Source organism: Anabrus simplex, chromosome 2, assembly GCF_040414725.1.
Source record: "Anabrus simplex isolate iqAnaSimp1 chromosome 2, ASM4041472v1, whole genome shotgun sequence".
NCBI classification, from domain to species: Eukaryota; Metazoa; Arthropoda; class Insecta; order Orthoptera; family Tettigoniidae; genus Anabrus; species Anabrus simplex.
In genome coordinates, this window is record NC_090266.1 from 1,060,426,227 (window position 1) to 1,060,445,111 (window position 18,885).

Sequence of the window (18,885 nt, forward strand, 5' to 3'; positions counted from 1 at the left end):
CCAAGGCTTGAAACATTTGGATTGCAGCTAAATAGAAATCTAGTGTGGGCCACCCAGACAAATGGATTAATATTGGACGACGACATCCCACTATCGGAGATATCTGCGTTCCATTACCTTGGCTCCAGCGTGACAGCTGACGGTGGCACATTTGTAAAAGCTCGAGCTCGAGGTAATGCCGCCTGGTTGAAGTGGCACCAGGTCACGGGCGGCGTCCTTAGTGACTTGCAAGAACCCACTGTCTCTCAAAGCGAAGATCTACCGCACAATCGTTCACCCAGTGATTCTGTATGGAGTGGAATTTTTTCCGGCGATAAAGAGACACGAGCAGATTCTGCTCCGTAACAGAGATTGCTTACTTAGGTGGACGGTGGGAGTCACGCGAGTAGACCATACTAAGGACTAAGAGGTAAGAAACACTCTTAGAGTTGCCCAAATTCCCAACAAAATGAGAGATAAGACTGATGTTGTATGATCACGTGGCCAAAGCTGATGCAGAATCTATCGCGAAGTGAGCACTTACGCTCAGCCCAGATGGAAAACGGCCTCGAGGCCAACCTGAAAAGTGGTGGATGAATTGTCTGAGGGAGGGCGAAAGATGGGAAGATTACCAGGAAGATGAAGAAGAAGAGAAATCGACTACCTCTGCCGATTTTGAACCCGCAATCTTGCGAAAATAAATAGTGAAATTTGAAAAATCAAATCACATCTCATAATTACATCAATTAACACCTTACTTAAACAATACATAGTAGGTATTTTTGACCTTCTTCGGTACCATTAAGCGGAGTTGCTACTGTTAGGTGAGTCTTAAACTTTCAATCTACAAACGAGCTTGCAGTTTTACGTAATTCTAAATCTTGTGATCACAAGTCACAAGACCAATAGTTTTATGTGGAATCCTAACCCAAGAGGCGTCCGTTTCGAAAATCTCGCATGTTCGTGCTTTCGGAAGAAGGTGGGTTTAAGCTTCACGTTCGACACCCCTAAACATGGTTTTACACCAAGAACCACTTCTATGTGCTGTAAAGGAAAATTAGGAATTTTATCTAGAATATTCTCGTTGGAAGTTATTTCAGGCAACAAGAGCGATAATCCCTCTCCGCACATAAAGTAATTCCTGGCGCACAGGTAAATGATATGCTTCTCAACCGGTTATATTCTATGGATTAGAGTCTGTTTCCCAGAGGTTCTTTACTATCAGGTAGCACTAGGTAATAGTTAAGTAAGAATGTATGGACAAATGTAGTGAAAATTTCGTAATGATTCATCAGCAATTAACTCTTTCAAACCTGAATATATTATTCCCTAGAGGAAGAACACATTATTTTATAATAATTGGTCTTCTGAAAAGATACATAAACCCACTATCTTTGTAGAAAGTATTTTCTTAATTTTTATTTACATTTCAGACATGTCCATAATCACGTGCAAGATGTAATAACATTACATTAACTATTTTAACCTCTTATGAAAATAATTTTAAAGAGGTAAATTGTGTTCCATATACTTATATAACATTAAGTAACATTTATTTACTTATGAAATGGAGATATTTTACAATTACTTCACATAGCACATGCTCAGCCAGGCGATAACTCATTTAGTCTTTCACGTTAAAAACTACTTTTAAAATGCCATTATGCCACTTAAAGCAGAAGCAGTGTAGCCCATGCATACCTGCAAGACTTTCGACCAGGTTATAAATTAAGCTGAAGCATTAGAAGAAGTTACTGTGGACTGTGTACATTGGTCTTGAGAAGGTTAAATGAAATACGCCAAATTAAATGTTGATAAAAAAACATCAGTTTTCTCGTTGGTATTCCCCATTGAGCTACACAAGGATAACGAGAACGACTTCTGTGTAGCGGAGAAATGAAGCCTCATATCGACTAGTCATGACTAGAGGTCAGATTTGGGCATATTTATATGGAATATAAAATTTATCTATTCGATTTCAAATGGTATAAATTGCCTTTATTTCTTGTGGGCATATTGTTTCCTGATACAAACAAAACATGCATATATACGGAATATGCGCATATTCTTGACATATGTCCATATAAATGCTTAATTGACTTTTTTATTATTATTTTATATAAAACATCATATAATATTGATATTCAAATCGGTACAACAATGCAAAGAAATGAACATATAAAAAATTCCATTCGCCGCCGGAACCATCTACGGTGCGGTGTTGTTGATTAACAAGAATTTGACAACGTGTAGTTTTTTCGGTGGTATTTTGGTATTCGGTTCAGATGTTGGAATCATTGAAACATAATGCTTTACGAGACCTGAAGTAGCAGAGAGGAGATATCCTTCCTCAGTAGATGGCAGGGATTGACCTACCCACCACAAAAAGTATTCTTACTGATACAGAAGAATTAAAACAGAGACAGCCTGAAACTAAATAATGCCACCATTTCCTTTGTCCCTGTGGTCTTGTAACTAGCAGGACCTAACCACTTCAGACCAATATTTGTTTGCTCTAACCTATCTTTACCGTCCACCTTTCGTGTTATTCAGTATCTGTGGATAATGCACCGACGTTGGCAAGCCTGTTTATTGCATTGCGAAATCGCCGGCGCCGCCGCTATGTTGGATCTATAATCTATAATTTCATTTCGTCATTGTATGTAGACTAGTAACCACCAGCAATCATGCCAAAAGGAAAAAAAGAAGCTATAAGTATTCTGGTTCAGCAGTTGATATTTGGGGAACCAACGTTATAGATGAGTAAAAGCAAGTATTTTGTAGACTGGTGCTGCATGGCAGAAACATGTACTCTTTTGAGAAGATCCATTGCAACTCGCGTAATTTCAAAATATTATCCAAACGTCGTTATTCTTTCTACACGGTTTTTTAAAGTAATTAAACTGACAGACATCCACTAGAAGCTCATAACATATTGTATTTGCTTAGATACCTTATTTTAATCTTATAGACTTATGCTATAGTGTACAGCGGTCTTCCTACTGTGTAGAGATGAGAAGAATGCAAGAATGAGGAATGTGGCTTGCAAGCACGAACTTCCTGTCCTGCCCAGACAGATCGGCTCTTATCTGCTACACGAAAACATTGACTCACACTTTGCAGTTTGCTGAATTACAACTGACAAGAGTGAAGAGCTGCCAGTAGAAGATAATGTAAAGTGGCCTGGGTAGTAGCGGGGTTGCTATAGTAACCATTGCGTCACTGGCTCTGCTGGTGAAAACCCCTTCGCCCCGTGCCTCACTGGCCATGTGCATTCTTCTGAACTCCCAACAATACCTGCTCCAGTTTGCTTCTCATGTAAAAGGTTCTAAAGTAAGGTCAATACACACTGTTACGTGCCACTCCTCTGTCTCTAGCTCCTTTCGGTATTTCCTGGAATGAACTAGTGAGTCAACGGGTGCTCACAGCCGGAAAGTTGGGAACTTTATCACCGGGAACGTAAAATAGGTTCGCCGCGAACAGACTGTGTGTAGCGGAGTTGGGGCAGCAGTAGTGCCGGCTGTCGTCGGAGTTGGTGTGGTAGGTGTCCCACTGGAGTCAGTGTCAGAGTGTTGTTGGGGTACTGAGTCGGGTACTAAAGGGTCTGTCATATAAACTCAGACCGAACGCACGGCGTTTATACTCTGCGCTACGACAGCTGCCTCAGCCGAACTTTGTCACGCGCGGCCGCCCTGCTTTAAGCGTGTATAAAATCTTACCTTATAAAAGATGTTGGAAGTGTCGTCCTTATACCGGTTGTACAGGCATTGTATCTGGTAACCACACGCTGGCTGATGCGAGTGATTTCTGCCACTGTCGTCTTTCTGATTTCATTCGTAATGCATGACGATTTGTTCGATACACTTTTTCTTTCAGTTCACCCCACAAGTAAAAAATCACACACACTTTAAAATCTAGAGAACGAGGAGGAAATAGACCGGCACTGATCATTCTGTCTGCAAACACTTCCGAGATTGTAAGACGGGAATTGTCTGCTGTATGTTCAGGGGCTGAATCTTGTTGAACTACCCACGCGATTTTTCTTCTTCCGTTAACTGATGGAAGAACGATGTCAAAATGTCATCTTGGTACGTCTGCATTTACTGTCGTCTCGAAAACAATAGGCCCAATTATTCGTCTTGCACTAACAGCACACCGAACACCAATCTTCTTATCATGAGGGACTTTGTAAACTCCATTAGGATTTTCTGTGCACCAATAGCGAGAGTAATGACTGTTCACACGACCATGAAGATTTTTTTTTGCTATTTGTTTACGTCGCACCGACACAGATAGGTCTTATGGCGACGATGGGATAGGAAAAGCCTAGGAATTGGAAAGAAGCAGCCGTGGCCTTAATTAAGGTAAAACCCCAGCATTTGCCTGGTGTGAAAATGGGAAACCACGGGAAACCATCTTTAGGGTTGCCGACAGTGGGGTTCGAAGCCACTATCTCCCGGATGCAAGCTCACAGCTGTGCGCCCTTAACCGCACGGCCAACTCGCCCGGTGGACCATAAAGATGAAACCTGACATTTTACATATGAAAATACGGTGTTGCAATGATAACTATCTCACCATGTTAACAGCTGAGATTCAGACTGGCGACTCATGCTTGCAGGTCGAACACGTGTAGCCTGCTTGGAAGGTCAAGAACTATGCGCGCGCCTCCCATACTGCAGCTGCCGTAGCCCAGAGCACAAACACCATGCATTCTGTCTGGGTTTATATGAGAGACCCTGTATGTGTGTACTGCCGTGGAGTGTTGTGTGTGTGTGTGTGTGTTAACGTGGGGTACTGAGTACTGTGTCCGGCTCCATGGCTAAATGGTTAGCGTGCTGGCCTTTGGTCACAGGGGCCCAGGGTTCAATTCCCGGCAGTGTCGGGAATTTTAACCATAACTGGTTCATTTCGCTGGCACCGAGGCTGGGCGTATGTGTCGTCTTCATCATCATTTCATCCTCATCACGACGTGCAGGTCACCTACGGACGTCAAATATAAAACCTGCATCTGGCGAACCGAACTCGTCCTCGGACACTCCCGGCACTAAAAGCCATACGCCATTTCATTTACTGAGTACTGTTTCGGCGTGGAGTCACTGTGTGGAAAATGGTCGCTGTTGAGAGGAGTTTTGTCATCCTGGCTACTACTATTACAATGAGGCGGGCCTCATAGACGGTGACGCCGTCCCTCAGGCCGGGAGATTTGTTACGGCGAAGGAGATGCTCGGAGAAGGTGAGGGGGTTGGCTGCCGTGGCCTGTACTAGGAACTGTCCCGGCATTCACCTTAGTGCAGGAGAATGGAAAACCACGGGAAAGCATTCTCAGAACAGCCGACGATTGAGCCAGCCGTGAGGTTCAGCCCTGTCCCGTCTCCCGAATGCAGAGGCATAGAGCCACGGCAGAGCCGTGGCCACTTCTCCTCTGCTCGGTTGGCCGGCCAGAGTGCAGAGCTGTTGGACCACAGACCAGCCGTGGCCACATATGGGCCGAGACCCATTTTGCATCTACCGACCTCATCCTGGTTACGACAACGGACAACGAACAACGACGATAACGCCGTCTCCCGGGCCGGAGCTGTGTGGAGAACTAGGCGGTGCGATGGGGGGATTAAGATGGAAAAAGGAAGTGAAAAATTGAGGAAGGAGTATTGTTGGGGCCTCTTGGCTAGGGAGATGGGAAGAAGTGGAGATTTACACAGGAGTGCCGGTAGGGAAGTTGCGGGGAAGGGTGAGGTGGTGTAGTGTGGAGGCGATGTGATAGAGTACAGTTGTGAGGTGTCGGAGATTTTCGAGTCTCGGTGGTGGTGGAAAGGAGATATTCATAGGTGGAGAAGGTGGACGGACGTGGTGTGTAGGTTGAAAGGGAGGAGGATCAGGCCGGGTGCGGCGACGTGGTGTGGTGAGGGGATGTCGAGATTGGGGAGGTGAACGAGAATGTTCAACTTTATGAAGACGGCCGTAGAGGGATCCACCGTTGACGACGAGATGATCGACGGCTGCTGCAGTGGGTAGCTGCAGGCGCACTAAGTATGTTGGTCCGTTGGGGTTGTAGATTCGAAACGCCCTCAGGACTAGTATGGCGTTAAGGCGGAGTTGACATTGGACTTCTGCTGCCGGGAGGAGTGCGTCGACGCCGCGAACGACGCAACTGAACCGGTGGTTGTAGCTGATGTTGATGGCGGTGACGATGGTTGACTGGTGGCTGCTGCTGGTGCGGCTGTAGGTGATGGGAACGGAGTCTGTGGCGGTGCAGAGGGAGTAGATGGGCGGCGTAAATAGCGAGGGGGGCGGGGGAGGTGGGACACTGGTAAGATGAAGGGTTGATAACACGGAAAGAGATGTGGACATGATGGGTGAAGGATGGGAAGACGTGATGGTCGTCAGAAGATGGTGGGGAAATGTGAGAGCGGAGGTTGTTGTGGTGGTGATGGTGGTGGTAGTCATGTTAGAGTAGGGTAGTGGGAAGGCTAACTTCCAACTTGGAGTCGGCCTGCTTGCTTTGTTCAGGTCGGCGGGAGCTTGTAGTAAAGATGGATAGCCACCCGTCCGATCAAAAATACGAGGAGGTTCTTCTGCGAAGATTTGCGATGTCCGCTTCAGAGAGGTCGATTAAAGACCTCATCCAAGTACTACTAACTAACTAACTACTAAACGTTTTCATTTCTCCCCTTCAGGGGGAGGCGGGCCTCATAGACGGTGACGCCGTCTTTCAGGCCGGGAGATTTGTTGCGGTGAAGGAGATGTGTGGAGAAGGTGACGGGGTGGGCGGCCATGGCCTATACTACGAACTGTCCCGGCATTCGCCTTAGTGCAGGTGAATGGAAAACCACGGAAAACCATTCTCAGGACAGCCGACGGGTGGGACCAGGCGTGAAGTCCGGCACTGTGCCCCAGACCCGTCTCCCGAATGCAGAGGCGCAGAGCCACGCTACAGCCGTGGCCAAACTTCCTCTGCTCGGTTGGCCGGTCAGAGTACAGAGCATATAGGACAACAACCCACTCTGCATCTATCGACGTCATCCTGGTTCTTCTTCTTTTTTACTCGTTTTCATTCCTAGCCGGGAGGGCGAGGCGGGCCCCTTAGAGCGTGACGCGCTCGCTCGGGCCAAGAGAAGCAAAGAGAACTGTGAGGAACAAGGAATGTGTGAGATGGGAAGAGTGGTGTGACAAATTTAATGAGGTGGGCTACGGATATGCGAATTTTAGGGGGTTTTCGCTAGGATTGAAATTTAGAGAGGATTACGAGGATAGTATTGAAAGGTGAGGAGGTGCAAGGACGGAGTGAGATTATGAAGGGAAGATATTAAGTATCGGATGATATCGAGTGGCGGAGGTGGGTAATGAAAGAGGCTATATGGGTGAGGAGGTGGACTGACAGATTGACGAGGTGAGAAGTTGGCTCCCTGGGGGCGGCGGGGAGAATTGTTGGTGGGATGTCTGGCAGAATTGGGGGGGGGGGGAGAGATGGACGGTTCTACTCTATGACATTTGCCATATATGTAAGCTCCGTGGTCGATGAGGTCTTGAACATCTATGGCGCTCGGGGCATGGATGCGTACCATGAATGTTGGCCCTGTTGCATTTTTGATGCGGAAGACTCGGCGGACTGGGATGTCTTCAGCTTGTAATTGGTGAAGTATGGTCCTTTCGGAGAGAGCCGGGTCTACTACACGGATAACACAGCTGGACATTCTGTGAGAAGTTGTTGGTGGCTGCGAGGTCGATGATGTTGCGGAGGCTGCTGTTCTGGGTGAAGCTGGCGAAGGCGGTGCGTCGACTGTAGTATTCGTTGTTCCAGGAAATACATAGTGATGTGGAGGGATGGGGGAAGTGAGGAGTGAAGAGGTCATTCGTGAAGGTGGGTGGCATGGGACAACTGTTGTAACAGCGATCTGGGAAGTATGGAGGGTAGATGTCGGAGTGGTCGATGTGTCGGTGGTGGTCGTGGTGGTGGTAATGAGAGTGGTGTAGAAATTTGTCGAATTCTGTAGTTGTGGTGATCCCTGTGATGGCGTACTTGTAGGCTTGGCTGTGGTATAGGCAGTTGGCTGGGCTGATGTAGTTGTTACCGGAACTTCTTCTACTCGATGGAGCCTGCTTTGGATATAAACGCCATTATCAACAGCGTTCCAGAAGTGATCGGCAGATGGAGTATAGAGTAGCACACCAGTTGATGGCCCTGGGCCGGAGGAAGATCGTATGGCATGGTGGATGCCAATCGTACGGAGTTCTGCTTCAATTTCTTCTTCGGGGATAGCTGGATTGACATTCCTGGCGAGACAGACATATAGAGTGGGGAGGCCGACTTCCATCTTGGTGTCAGCCTTATATGCTTTTTTTGCATTCGTCGAGGCAGCAAAGTTAGAGTTGGTGAGCCTCCAGGCCGAAAAAAAAAATAATTGGAGATGTGCAGAGAAAAGGGCAGACAAGTTTCGAGTTGCGCGAGGTGTTCCAGGTTTCATCCTGGTTAGCACTGTTGAGTTGTTGATGTTATGTGTCCGCTGTTTAGTTGCCAGTGTTTAATTCACTGTGAGGATCAGTCACACTGACTGTGAGTCAACTGAGTTGAATTTGTTGATTGTGTAAGTTAGTGGACAAATCTGGAGTCGAGTCAAGGAACAGTCGTCGTGCGTCGTGATTGCTAACGGCCTGTGTGTTCAAATCTGACCACGTGCAGCTGTTGTGCGAAGTGGCTAAGCTTGCGGAGCCAAGTGAAAGTGAGGCCTGCCAATTGGGATTATCGCCCGTCTTAGGTAAGACCAGCGAGCCGGGCTATCTGTTGTGTGAGCACTAGAGACTTGTAAATAACCACTAATCAAGGAACTGTTGTCATCAGTTTTCAAACATAATTGTGTGTATGTGTGTGTACTGATTGTTCCATCCTACATTAAATTACCTGGGTAAAAGACGCGATGTTTTATTCGTAACAATACATCCATAGAAAGTTTTCATTCCTCACCCTGAAAAGTTAAGGCGGTCCGCCTAGAGGGGAAAAACCTGCTCTCTAGCTAGGAGACGAGGTGTATTTGAAATGAGGTGTGGAGAAAGTGAGGTGGAAGGAATTAAAATAACTATGGTTAGGATAGAATGCCTCTTAGCTAAGGCGAAGTGCAGTTTTAGTAAGGTGTGATGACGATTTGTTGATGACGGATGTCTCGTTGATTGGCGTGCTGTAATGAGGTTGTGATGTTATTGTAGTGTAAGGAAAGAGGACTGTGGTTGTTCCGATATGGATGATTGGGGATGATTATGGAATGGATATGTGTATGATGAAGAGTGGTTGGCATAGATTTGGATGGCAGAATGAATAGATGATCATGTGGGGTGGGGGTGGGGGAAACTGTGTACGTGATGAAGATATGAGTCAGCCAATGAATGTATGAAATGATGAATGATTATGAGGAGAGCGTAAAGAGGGTGTTATGAGAAGACAAGAGGAAATAAGATGAAGGAAGGAATAAGATAACGTATAGTCCTTCGAAGTATGAAGTATCGTTGGTAAAGAACCCCGCCTTGGAATGTTTGTAATTTCTAACATTCCTAACTTTTTACCCACTTAGTTGAACAGTCGCTCAAGTGCTTGTAGATGAGAAGAATTACGGGGCTGAGGAGGTAGAGGTGAGTGGAGATGTTTATCCATAAATGTCTGAGGGGTTGACATTTGACGGGAATGAGAGGTTTGAAAGTGGACGTTGAGAGTTTGCTTTGTGGTGGCCTGGAGGTGCGCTCAGACAATTATATGACTGGATATTGTACAGGGATGTGGTAATGAATCGGATCATATCCTCTACAATGGGTGGTGGGAAGAGTTAACGGGTGGGAGTGGGAGCGGTATCAACTGGATAGATAGGTGCGACACGCTCTGGCTACTTAGGTGGAAGGGCGGGACGAGTATTGCAACGGCGAGAGCAGGTTGGGTGTGTTTCTCTGCAGGTGTTGCAGTGTGGGATTTGCTGCGTATTGGTACATTAAGGTGTTGGGTGCTGTTGTAAGCAATGTCCACTTTGAGGGCTTGGGGCTCTACACTGGTTGTTGGTGTGTGCGTTGTGCGTGAGTCACCGCTCACAACAGATGAGCTGCGGTGCGGTTTGAGACGGTTCCACCTTGTGGTGGTGACGTTGAATGGAGACGCCACTCGCCGGCACTCTGTCGACGTCTGCTAGTGAAGGTAGGAGGATCCTCACCATAAAGTTGGGCCCAGATGCGTTCCTAATGCAGCGATGATAGATTAGTCCGTGATGGCGGGGTCCACCCCACGCATGACGCAGCTAAAGAGGCTGTGCCTGGGTGGCTGAGATGGGGTCTTGCTGATGACTGCGACGAGAGCTGAAAGGGGGTGCCTGAGCTGAGCTGAGCTGCCACTATGGATTGGGTCAGTTTCCTGGCCACAACATTCCCATTAAGCTTAATTATGGCGCCGTTTAAAGTCTTGCGTATGTCAGCACATTCATCGGGGCGCATGTTAATCTTTTGCAAGCTGGAAAATATGGAGTGGGATGGGGTATTCCAATGAAGGGTTTGTGAGTAAAATGTGTGTATTTTCACTGGGGAAGAAAAGGTGAAGAAAACAGGGCTGTTAATGGGACGGTGGGCCCCGGAAATTAGGGTGGTTTCAGTGGTGGGGGAGGTGGAGTGACAGAGAGTGTTGAGCTTCAGTTTCCATGGGGAGAGTTGAAGATTTTTCGGTATTTGCCAGTTTTGTCGCATCTGGAGAGAACGCCAGCCGTCGTGGTGCTTGAGAGTCTTCCGGAGGAGCGGAAGAAGGTGTCATACTGGCTGGACCCGCGCAGCATCCCACTGAGGGTCTGGTGCCACGGGGTGATACCGCACCTGATAGTTTAGGTCTGCAAAGGAGGACATAACACCCTTGTGGTAGGCTACGGTGGCTGTGTCTGTGAAGGCCGATTCAATCCGGGTGGTGCTAGTTGAAGTAGTGGTGACAGCTGTGGAGAAGGAGGTGGTTGACGTGTAAAGGGTGAACGGGTACATGCTGACTTGTACGCTAGACACGAGTAAAGGCGGTCTGTCTCTGCTGACTAAAGAGAGAGTGGACGGTCGGGGGGGGGGGGGGGTGGAGGCAAGGAACTGGCCTGACCCAGTAACTTAGCCTTCACTGAGGGAGAGAGAGAGAGAGAAACTCACCCAACCAAACCAACCCCACCTCCTCGGTCTTAGCCCCAAGACCTGACAGAGAAAAGATTGCGAAGTTCTTGAACCCCAGGGCATTACCGTCCTGGAGCGAAACCCTGCAGCTATGCTTCGGTCTACCTGGCTAACAAGGTTTCAAGAGCAATAAACTCACATGCAGCGTTTGGTGTAGCACAGTGCTGGACACTTGAATGTTACAGTGTGAACAGTTCGTAGTGACAAAACATGTCGCCGCGGCGCTGTGAGACAAGGAGAAGAGTCTACTACTATTACTAGGTACTAAAGTGTTTTCAATCCTTATTATCCTGATGGGGCACAGCGGGTCTCTTAGAGGGTTATGCCCTCTCTCAGGCCAAGGAGATTTGAAGTGATGATTTGAGTGTTGGAGAAGATGAGGGAGTGGCAGTCGTGGATTATAAAAGGATCTGTCCCGGCATTCGCCTTAGTTCAGGAGAATGGAAAACCATTTTCAGGACATCCTCCACCTCTCGAATGTTAACCAGCAAGGCTAGTGAAAGTAGCTGCTGTTAATCCAAAGCCTACTCTACTCGTTGTAAGGTCAATTTATTTTTAGGGGCTTGCTGTCTAGTGCAGTGCAATCGTATCTCGAATATTTTGAACACTTCTAGATTAGAATTCTATACAAATGTTAAAGTTTATTCTTTTTTGGTACTGATGCTATTTTGGAGAATATTTGGTCTGTCTTATATTGGTTTCTCTATTCCCCAGTAATGGTCTCCTCACAAGTCCTGTTAGATCGAGTGGACCTCATGCCGTTGAGCTGGACAGCAGTGTCTTCCTGGATCTCCCGTTAGATGGCACTAGTGATGCTCCGCCTCACAACAACCAAGCGCAAGCACAGCTGTTAACACTTGGACGATTCAAATGTGGAATGTGGGCATCATTTGCTCTTGCAACAGTCTTTGTTGCAGGGGCGAAATTCTATTTTGACCAGCAGGTAATATGTTTCATTCGTCCTTTTCCTGTACTTTCTGAGATTGATGTTGAAGATTTTTTTCTTATAGCATATCCTTCGACTAAATATCCGAACAACGTGCATCTTACAATGGAAGGGTACGGACCAGGCATTCACGGTCTTACGTTAATTTTGCACACACGTTAAGTGAGCCAAGAATAACACAACGGCCAAATTATCTATTTCTGAAATTAACTCATGCGACCTACAGAAAGCGTTGATGTTCACATATTTGAACTGGCGCGCTTGGCTACGCATGACTGCGGCGCGTGCTGGATTCACTTTTCTATTTTGTTATTAATTGCGTAGCATGTCGTGAAAATTACGTACCGGGGTTAAGAGAAGTAACTTAATTTCTGCATTGATTCTGGGTCGATATAGGCAATAGAATAAGATTGTTATAGTGAAAATAAAATAAATTTAATCAGTATAACATTTTTTTACAATTTGCTTTACGTCGCACTGACACAGATAGGTCTTATAGTGACGATGGGATAGGAAAGGCCTAGGAGTGGGAAGGAAGTGGTCATGGCCTTAATTAAGATACAGCCTCAGCCAGCATTTGCCTGGTGTGAAAATGGGAAACCACGGAAAACCATCTCCAGGGCTGCCGACAGTGAGGTTCGAACTCACTATCTCGCGGAAGCAAGCTCTCAGCTACGTGCCACCTTGCCCGGTATATTAGTACGTATAACAAGGGACGTTGCACACGAAAGCAAGTTACTTCTTATAGCTTCTGCGTCCGACTCGTTGGCTGAATGGTCAGCGTACTGGCCTTCGGTTCAGAGGGTCCCGGGTTCGATTCCCGGCCGGGTCGGGGATTTTAACCTTAATTGGTTAATTCCAATGGCCCGGGGGCTGGGTGTTCGTGCTGTCCCCAACATACCTGCAACTCACACACCACACATAACACTATCCTCCACTACAATAACACGCAGTTACCTACAAATGGCAGGTGCCGCCCACCCTCATCGGAGGGTCTGCCTAACAAGGGCTGCACTCGGCTAGAAATAGCCACACGAAATTATTATTATTATAGCTTCTGCAACACTGTTGCTCATGGTAGAAATGTTGAAAGCACAAAACGGTTCTACACCAACTACATCTAACGAAGCGAGGATAACGGCTTAATATCACATGTTCTTTATTTTTCTCCCAATGCAAAAATAACTTTGCCTATGTTGGTGACCATCATACATACAACCACTAGTCCCACACAATGACTATAAGCTTATGTCAGCGTGGCCTCAAATCAGATATTTGATAGTGCGAGTAGCGGCCTGCGTAGCCGAGAGTGGTAATTCAAATAAATATACGAATTTTAAAGCTTTGTGTAGGTCGCACGAGTTAATTTCCGAAGAAAGTGCTTTTGCCATTGTGTTATTACTGGCTCATTTAAATTTACGTAAGATCGGCGATTTCCCGGTACGCGCTCTTCCCTTGTTAAGAAGCAAGGAACGAAAAACCCGAATTACATTGTGTTAAGATCAATAAGAAGACTGAAGTGGTATTGTCCAGTTACTGATTATCAATGTTTTAAGTCCGGCTCCATGGCTAAATGGTTAGCATGCTGGCCTTTGGTCACAGGTGTTCCGGATTCGATTTCCGGTCGAGTCAGGAATTTTAACCATCACTGGTTAATTTCGGTAGCACGGGGGCTGGGTGTATGTGTTGCCCTCATCATCATTTCATCCTCATCATGACGCGCAGGTCGCCTACGGGAGTCGAATCAAAAGACCTGCATCTGGCGAGCCGAACATGTCTTCGGACACTCCCGGCACTAAAAGCCATACGCCATTTCATTTCATTTTTTAAAATGTTTATAAAACTTGATGCACGGTAACAGGTAATTCACTTCTCGAAACTTAAAAGGAATATCATTGTAGCACGGCTTGTGTAGGTTGATCATATTTATGACAGTCGAAGTACCAGTACATTCTTCATGCAGATTTTATTTATCGATAAAGAAATTCGCAGTATAAAAATTAAGTCTAACAGTTTGAGGCAAGTGTGGTGTTGTAGATTGTGAAGACTGAGTGAACTGATGGACTTGGAATGGAAACTGTCTGTTTGTGTGTAAGTGAAAAAAAAATTGTTGATGTTTAAGTCTTAAGTTCAAGAAGGTGAGATGTAGTGGGCGGGAATAGTGCGAGAGAGGAGAAGGTGGGGTATCAAGGGAAGAGGGAGGGGTTGGGGCTTGACCCAACCCAAAGAAGCTAGGCTTTAGCATGTCTGCACGGCAAGAAAAGAAAAAGAAGAGGGAAGGTAGTGAGCTGACAATGAACAGAGAAGGTGCGACGTATATAGCGGAAGTGTATGACAAGCCATGTGATGGGTCTGGTTTCTGCCAAGCTGGCTTGGCACACATGGTAGGTAAGGAATACATTGTCAGCAGGTGTAGGTGAGAAATAAGATCAGTTCTCACGTGGCGAGCCTGGTCCCTGCGATCAACGGGTTGGTGGGCATGTATTCCATACCGGGACTGACGCAGAGACCAGTCTACTATTTTTTTTTCTAGGTGGTTGGTAGGAATAGGGGAATAGGGAAATAGGGTAATTTGTAGTGCGGTGCTTCCTGCACGTTTGCCGGCTATCCGCGTGCGTGTGGGAGGACACTGAGTAGATTTAGAGGTAAATAATTTAGCTAAGTATTTTTCGGAGAGATGTAGTGCCTAGTGTTTGTTTGTTTGTTCTTTTTGTTTTTGGGTTTCGCTCTGTCTGTCTTTATTACCTGTAAAGCCGATAAGAAATTCATTTGTTTAAATACTGGAAGAAAGCCAGTATTTTAAATTTACGTACCGCGTGCTTCAGATACATGCAGCTCATTAAGCTGGATGACATTGTAGTTATTGATGATGGTTATGTACTTAAATGAATAATAGAAAAGGGATGGTGTATTTATGTGTTTAATTAACACTCCAAGTATCGTGGGGACGAACGTAAAACATGAATAATAATCAGAAAGAATATAGATAATATTAGAAGCACAGAACATCAATATATAGAAGTCTTCGAAACATAAACAAAGTTCAAGGAGTTGTGACGTACCCACTTGGCCCACAGATGTATGACAAAATTATAACGTGGCGGGTCACTTTAATATTAAAATAAATAAATGATATGTCATTGTTTCTCCATAAACAGTATCCCAAGGGCGCCAGTCTTCAAGCTTATGGCTTGAAAACAAAAGTAGATAACTAATAATAATAATACGTAATGAGACTCAAAAAACTCCCAGGGGTGAGGTGAACGGAACACAAATCATTAAGTACACTAACTTGGAATTTAAGGATCATTAATAATCATTTCATAAAATACAAATTAAAACAGCTATTTATTAAGATGAAAAACGTGACGTAACGGCGTTTTAACGACATCTGAACTTACGGAAGCAAAAGAAAAATTGAATGAAATTAATTTTAAAAATGAACTGTTGCGCGAAGACTTGCAGTAACTTATGCCATAAGCTCACCATATGTAGACTCTGTTGTCTTGAAGCTGATGATGTGTGGATCTCTGCCTTCTCTGTTGTTGGATTCCAGTCCTACTTCTACATTTCCTGTCCTTAACACTTCCTACTGTAATCCTTACATAAAGTCGTAATGAGTCCTAATTTTAAATGCAAAACCATCATGGGTTATGTTCATGGAGAGAATACACTTGTATTCTTCCGTATTACGGAACAGTAGCGTAGCTAAATTCATAATAAAAGCTCTCCTGCCCTATACTAGTCAAAGCCGGTCTCCCGTTGACTACCTCTCGTCATTGAGATAACAAGTCCCAATGAGAGTAACTTTTGAGTAGAATATACTCAGATGCGAAGTGAACTAAGTTAAAATCTTCTCCGATGTGTAGACGTAGAATCGTAGTAAGAGTATCTTCCAAGAGTGAGAATCAGAATCAGAATGTCCGAATACAAGTGACAATCTGCTCACGAGTAAGAATAAGAGTATCAATCCTCTCCAGCTCTTGTCGGTGGTATATATCGGTTCAAAAGTCTCCTTCCATCAGCCATATCACATAGTCCAGTAAGATTCGAGGTCTCATCCCTTCTCCTATGTATTGCTGTGAATCCATCACGTTGCTTCATTACGTTCATTCACATAGGCTGAACTTTCCCGCTGAAATAAAGCGTCCCGAAGCGGAGTTTGAAAAGTGGGTGTTAATAATGTATCAACTGTCTCTTCATGAGGTAGAGAGGGTAAGGTCTCTCGTAACCTAGATGACGTACTTTTCCTGGAATTGTGCTGAAATTAGCCTGCTGACTTGGTCACCTCCCCACGGCTATTGGAAAATTTACTGCAAGTTATAAATATGCATGATGTTGAAATACTTTACCGAATAATTTGTTCGTTCAGAATACGTTATAGCCGCGATACAAAGAAATGAAATGATGATTGAAATGGATGATAAAAACCCTATATATATATATATATATATATATATATATATATATATTAATTTAAACATGACCTATCAGTGATTAAATATACACATCTTATCAATTAATTTCATAGTTCAATAATTAAAAACATGCAGTGATGTCCCAAACATCACAGAGTTTATAAACATACAGTATATTAATACTCGAGGCCGCCACAACATAAAGTAACAGATGCTTCGGAGAAGTAGATTTTCACCCCAAACTACCGATCGATCGATCGATCGATCAATCAATCAATCAATCAATCAATCAATCAATCAATCAATCAATCAATACTGATCTGCATTTAAGGCAGTCGCCCCGGTGGCAGTTTCCCTATCTGCTGTTTTCCTAGCCTTTTCCTAAATGATTTCAAAGAAATTGGAAATTTATTGAACGTCTCCCTTGGTAAGTTATTCCAATCCCTAACTCCCCTTCCTATAAATGAATATTTGCCCCAGTTTGTCCTCTTGAATTCCAACTTTATCTTCATATTGTGATCTTTCCTACTTTTATAAACGCCACTCAAACTTATTCGTCTACTAATGTCATTCCACACCATCTCTCCGCTGACAGCTCGGAATGTGTTGGCAAGTAGAGTTGTGCGAAACAATGTGTAGACTCGTTCATTTATAAGGGATGGTCTAACTCAGAGTAGGCTCCTTTAAAGCTTCCCGTTCGATAACTCTGGTCAATGAGCGTTTGGAAGAACCATGCTTGAAAAGACGCTCAACTTCATTGAACAAATGAGCCTACCGGAACAGAACGAGTGTAGGCAGATCGAACAGCTCGTAAAGCCTCGGAAGTGCCTCACTCATTAGTACACTGTTGCACATGCATTGATCCGCACATCATCTTCTTTGCGCCATCATTAGAGATAGGAATTTTAGGTGCAAGAAGTTTGGTTAAAAAGGAGAAAAAGGCACTTTAATGTAGTCGAGGAAGGTGCAAAAAAGGTGAAAATTTTAAATCAAAATATTCATACAAAAATCACCAAAACCAATTTTTCATCATATAAAAGGACACAAAATTCGCTCTTTATCATGTATTAAAACAAGTCCCAGAACACAATGTTACTAAAATCACATGTCCAGAAAACCGTCAAAACAAGAAAATATTTAATATTTCAATTTGTCCGGCCCCACGGTGTAGGGGGAAACGCGTCCGCTTGTCACCCGGCGGCCCCGGGTTCGATTCCCTGCTGGGTCGGGGCTTTTTAATTGTAAATGATTAATATCCCTGGCCTGGGGAGTGGGTATTTGTGTCGTCCTTAACGTTCCTTTCCTCACATTCAACACACTACACTTCCTCCATTCCAATTACACGCAGGTTCATATCACATGGTGCAAATAGGGGCAAAATATCTCTATAGGTCGACGCCCGGAACAAATAGCATTAAAAAACGTTTTCAATGTTATGTTCAGTGAGGTTGCATCTCCGGTCACTAAGTAAATACTTATACAGTACATAGAAAAGGAATGATCAACGTCAACAGACACAAATGGTTGCAGTCGATATTAAATGCCTATTTGTTCCAACATCCTTAACACCAGGGTTCTAGTATCTGCTTTGCAATATCATCCAATGCTTCCTTCACATCCATCACAACAGCCCATTTATGTAATCTCATATAGCCTCCTTGTTCTCCACGTATTTTTCTCTTGCTATATTCTGCATAACATGATTACGTTGGTGGTTTTCTTTATATCAATTGTAATTGATATATCGCAAACATTGCACCTCAGAACTGACCCGTCGCTTTGAATACCATCAGCACTAAACTTTTTAGCACTATCACGTATTTTCTCGGCGTTCATGTTCTGTTTCAGCGTACATGATACTGATACTACAGTAATAGCAAATAGCATAATGTTAAGCTGTTTGCTAATAGGACAGTGGCAGACACCACACACAGTCAAAGCGTACGCTGAACCGTCACCTACGTAATACTAAAAAGGCCGGCAGATAAGCAGCTGACGAAGGGCGGGAAGCTAATAATTCAACTATCACCAGGTTCGTACTTAAGCTCCCAATTAGAGCAGTATTGGGAGCCTACGATTCTAGCGACGAATTGATACACTACATAGAACCAAGCTTTACAGAAGATATTTTCGACTTGCCTTGTTCAATTTCTCTAGGAATAAAATGCGGAAAAAGAGACAAAAAAGTATTAAACAAGTGGAAAAAGTGCTGACATTAAAGAAAAGGTGCAAAAGGGTGCTAGCATTGGGAAAAGGTGCAAAAAAGCGCAACTAAAATACAATTAGGGGTGTTCATTTTCTTTGCAAGACAAGCTAGTCTGGGTATTTTAATAGCGGAAAAGGATTAGGGTGCAACACCTAAAATTCCTAGCTCTAG

The 18,885-nt window shown here is 44.6% G+C and overlaps 1 protein-coding gene across 2 annotated transcripts in view; it reads left to right on the forward strand.

Annotated features, from left to right (window-relative positions):
* LOC136863282 (uncharacterized) overlaps positions 1 to 18,885 on the forward strand; it is a 167,581-nt gene that overhangs the window by 128,645 nt on the left and 20,051 nt on the right. For both annotated transcript variants that reach the window (XM_067139666.2, XM_067139667.2), the window contains exon 3: positions 11,859 to 12,087. In XM_067139666.2, the coding sequence (XP_066995767.1) occupies positions 11,859 to 12,087 (229 nt within the window). The remainder of the gene's footprint in view (positions 1 to 11,858; positions 12,088 to 18,885) is intronic.